Raw genomic sequence first — 4,810 nt, forward strand, 5'->3', positions numbered from 1 at the left:
TTCGTTCTGGTGTGGGGCAGTGGGTTAGTTTACCTGTAGAGCAAGCAGATGCTCCACTGCAGGACCAGGATCTGTGCTGTTCTGTATTTGCTGGGGGTGGAGCTGCATTTATTGAAGTATTGCATTCATTGCTGAGATCCAGCTGGGAGACAGTTGGTGCATGTGGGGCTGCAAGGATTCTCTTTCTGATGAGGAAACGAGCTCGAGCTGGGAACTGACTGCCCCCGAGTGAGCAAGCTGAAAAACCCAGGGAGGGTTGGTAAACACCAAGCTGAACGTGAACCAGCAGTGTGCCCTGGCAGCAAAGGCAGCCAAGGGGATTATCTTGGGCTATACGAACAGGAGCAATGCCCGTGCAAGGGATGTGATTATCCCCCTCTGCTCAGCACTCCTTTGACCACACCTAGGTACTGCATCCAGTTTTCCATCCCCCAATAAAGGAAAGCCAATTTAGAAACTGGAAGAAGTTCAGTGGAGGGCCGCCAAGATGGTTAGGATGCTGGAGCATTTGCCGTTTGAGGAGAGGCTGAGGGCGCTGGCTTCTTCAACCTTAGAGAAGAGAGGATTTTGGGAGGGCCTATTGGCAGAAGCTCCCCAGTAGCTACAAGGAGGTCATCAAGAAGATGGAGCCAGGTTCTTCTAATGGTACATGGCAGGAGGATGAAAGAATGGACGTAAGTTGTAACAACAGAGGGTCAGACTGGATTTACAGAGAAACTTTTTCCCCAGGAGGACAGCCAAGCGGCAGAACAGGCTGCCTGGGGAAGTTCTGCGGTCTCCATCCTTAGAGGTTTTCAAGATGTGCCTGGCTAAAGCCCTGAGTAACCTGTTCTAACCCGGTAGGTGACTGCTGTGAGCAGGAGGCTACACTGGAGACTTTCTGAATTATCCTGTGCTCCTAAGGTCAGGACTGTTTGAAGGTCAGGAGAGACGGCACGCAGTTTTCTCTGCAGGGCAGATATTCCAGTAACTGTTCACAGGCAAGCCTTGAACAAAATTGCTGGTTTTGCGGGTTGTTATAATTACTCTGCCCTGTATCAACCTCTCTGTATGCTCCAGGCTCTGACTTACCAGTTCTGAGGAGACAGCCTATTTCTAATATCTTTTCCTCTTCCCACTGAATGGCTTTCTACTCACATGTCAATCACCTTTTCTGCCAGTGGCTAGCTGAGAGGTAGCACAGCTCTTAGCACTTGGCAGATGATGTGAGGTGGGCTCTTCAGAGCCAAACGCCAGACTTGGCCAACGTTTTGGAAGAAATGATTGCAGGTCCCACTTTGAGTTCGCTTTTCCATACTGATTTATTACCAAAAGGATCACTGGATTGTGTAAAAGGGAATATTGGATGGACGTGGCATTGGGTCTGTGTGAAGTGTTACTCCTAGACACAGTGCTGAGAGCTGGTACCCCAAAACTGGAAAAGATTATGGAAAAACATAAAGAATTTGGGGGTTGGGTGGGAGAACCAAAACATTTTTGTGTAACTTGTTTATGATTTGTGTAGGTAAGATTATTTCTTTTGGGCTCACCTTCTAATCAAGTAAGCAAAGGTAGTATTTGCTACTGGCTGCTACTGGCATTAGATAAATTCAACTACATCGTAAAGCAGTTCTGTACCACCAGGACTAATTATTCCTGAGGGTATCTCAGCTTGAGGTATGGTAGGCTCTTTACTGCTTGTATTGAGGGTGAGGCACTTTCTGGCTCAGTCAGAAGCTGTTGGGTTCGGTGCTAGAAACAGAAACCCTCCTGCGTGATGCCAAAGCCTATACTTTCTTATCTTAGAGCCTTACTTAGCTTTAAAAAGTAAGAATTCTTGGCCTAGTCATAGCTCTCTTGAGTGCCTTTACACAGCTCACTCATACTGTATCTACCCACAAAGTTTTAATTGATTTAGCTAAATGTATCATTTAATGAATTTAAATGCGTGGGAGAAGTGCTGTCAGTACTTTAACATGATTATAGGCTAACAAAGTTAGCAACTAAGGTGCACTAATGCTTAAACTGGGAAAAAGAGGAACATAGCACCTAGGAGAAAAGAAGAGGCTTGCAGCAAGATTGTTAGGAAGGCGGTCATTAACAATGACATTTTGTCTTTTCATGATTTTCTACTATTATTGCAAAACTACATTTTTAAGAGAAAGTGTTCTGGTCTCCCTATGACCTGATGACTGGTCTCCCATCTCCTGATGACACACAAATCTGGCAGGTAGAAAGGTATTCCTTCCCTGGGGGCACGAGCATCTTTAAAAGCAGAGTGCTGAGCCATCCCAAGTGCCTAAGTCCTTAGGCGTTGTCCTGGGGAGCCCTAGGAGGCGATGTCTGAGGTGAGGAGGTTCCTACTAGTCATAGACAGACACCGGGGGCTTCACGCATGGTGCGGAGCACACCCAGACGCAGAGGGAGCATGCCACAAACTCCACGCTGAGAATGCTGTGCGTGAATTGTAAAACTGTTTGCAGAGTGTTTGGGCCGTAATTCTTTTTTCTCCTGCCTTCTCAGGTGCACTGGACCAAAGAGGAGAATTACATGTTCAGGCTGTCGGTGTTTCGGGATCCGTTGCGGAAGTGGCTCTGGGACAACCCCCGTGCCATTTCCCCTGAGCCTTTCTACCAGCGCGTGCTCCACTGGCTGGAAGAGGACTTGCCGGACTTGTCCGTCTCTCGTGAGAGAAGCCGGCTGCAGTGGGGTATCCCTGTCCCCAGTGACTCGACACAAACTATTTATGTATGGGTGGATGCCTTGGTGAACTATCTGAGCGTGGTGGGCTACCCCGAGACGCACGGTGAGTGGTGGCCAGCTGCGCACCACGTTGTCGGCAAGGACATCCTCAAGTTTCATGCTATCTACTGGCCAGCACTGCTGATGGCAGCGGGGCTGGCCCCCCCTGAGCGAATCTTCGTGCACTCCCACTGGACTGTTGCGGGACAGAAGATGTCCAAAAGCCTGGGCAATGTGATTGACCCCTTTGCTTGTATTGGACAGTACACCGTAGATGGATTTCGGTACTTCCTGCTAAGGCAGGGTGTACCGGAGCGGGATTGTGACTATTATGATGAGAAGGTGGTTAAGCTAGTGAATTCAGAGCTGGCAGATGCACTTGGGGGGCTTCTGAATCGATCAACAGCCCTCAGCATTAACCCCAGCAACACTTACCCTTGTTTCTCTGAGTCTTGTTTTCCAAAGGTCTTGGATTACAGGGAGACAAAAGGCACGGGCAGGGCTTCTGCTGAAGACTATGAGTTTGTGGCATCTGTTGCTTCTCTGCCTCTGCAGGTGGCTAGTTATTTTGAAGGTTTCCAGATCTACAAGGCTTTAGAATGTATCGCCCTGTGCGTAAGGCAGACCAATGGTTTCTTCCAGAGACACAGGCCTTGGAAACTCGACCGAAAAGACCCTGCAGACCAGCTCTGGCTTGACACCATCATCCACGTTACGCTGGAATGCCTGCGTGTCTACGGGACTCTCCTGCAGCCTGTGATCCCACACACTGCAGACAAGTTGCTTTCCAGGCTGGCTGTTGAGCCAGAAGAGAGAGGTCTCTCAAGTTTGATGTTTCTGCCACGCTACAATGGGAAGCCGTGTCCCTTTGAAGGGAGACAGCTTGGGCCTGACACCGGCGTCTTGTTTCACAGACTAGAGAAGTCCAGACAGCATCAGAGAGAAACCAAGAAGCTCTAGTCTCTGACAAACAGCTACCGTAAATAAAAGTCTCCGGGAGGTCCTGGAAAATGTTGTCTCTGTTAAAAGCACGTTCCTCCCATCTCTTGATGGTGGTTCAGGGGGAACGAGTGGAAAACTGGACTGAGCAGGGCTGTGCTGTCCTGCCTAGGTGACTGGTGTAGGCCTCTGCCTGCCGTGGGAAGCAGACACGCTCAGACAGATTGGTTGCGTGAGTGCAGCTAAGAGCTAGGAAAGCTTCTCAGGTAACACCCTTGAAGGAACAGCTAATTAGCTAAGTTGCTAACAGAATGAACTGGAGACACAGCCTAGGGTTTGACTACTGCTGCTTTTTTTCCCTGATGTATTTTATGAAACAGAAAAAGCAGCTGAGGCAAATACTTACCTTCTTAAAATGGTGAACTCTTCCTGTACAATCTTGGGGCTCCACTAGAGAGCCCTTTGCTTGTGCCTCTTATCTTCCTTCCTGGCCTCTTTACCTGGTCTGTTCTGATGTGTGGAGCGGGTCAGGTGCTCTGCTGAGGACATTTTAAACATGAATGTGGCAGCCAGTCTGCTCAGCAATCTCTTCCAGAGACAGCAACTCCCCAACTTGCTCTTGCTCACTCGCTCCAGGAATCCCTCCTCAGGCTAGCATTTGGGCTGAGTCTCCAGGAGGATCAAGCTACCTCTGAGGAAAGAAAGGGTCTTTCCTAGGGCCTTCTCGGCATTGTGTCTACTCAGGCAGGGAGAGGGTGGGCGGCAGTTCTGCAGCCGGTGTCCTCCTCCACTTGGCCCCGTGGGTTTTTGGCCAGGCCAGAAGTAGCTGGGGGTACTCAGAAATGGTTTCCTGGTAACATCTCTGGGATGTAGTCCAAATGGATCTGTTGGGTCCATCAGCTGAGCTTCCTTTCTGGGCCAGAACCTCGCTTTGGCTGAGCCTTGATGGGGAGGATCCCTTCTGTGTGACTCTGTTCTTTATTCTGGAGGCAGCCCAGTGAGACAGGGTGGTTCACTGGTCAAACAGGTGGTCTCTCACAGCTGCATAGACCTGCAGACATGACCAAAATTAGAAAGGGGGGATGTGTTTCAGGCAGAGAATCAACTTTATGAGGCTTTCCTGCGTGCTACGTCGTTTATTGCACCCTCT

At 49.5% G+C, this 4,810-nt stretch overlaps 1 protein-coding gene across 1 annotated transcript; it reads left to right on the forward strand.

Annotated features, from left to right (window-relative positions):
* Nucleotides 1-554: 554 nt before the first annotated feature.
* Nucleotides 555-3,719, forward strand: MARS2 (methionyl-tRNA synthetase 2, mitochondrial; the record flags this gene model as incomplete). Its single annotated transcript, XM_009701148.1, has 2 exons — nucleotides 555-674; nucleotides 2,503-3,719. Coding segments are annotated over 2 exons (1,299 nt in total), but the record flags the coding sequence as incomplete, so codon positions are not given.
* Between the last annotated feature and the right edge of the window lie 1,091 nt (nucleotides 3,720-4,810).

Source organism: Cariama cristata, unplaced genomic scaffold (assembly GCF_000690535.1).
Source record: "Cariama cristata isolate BGI_N322 unplaced genomic scaffold, ASM69053v1 Scaffold9310, whole genome shotgun sequence".
NCBI classification, from domain to species: Eukaryota; Metazoa; Chordata; class Aves; order Cariamiformes; family Cariamidae; genus Cariama; species Cariama cristata.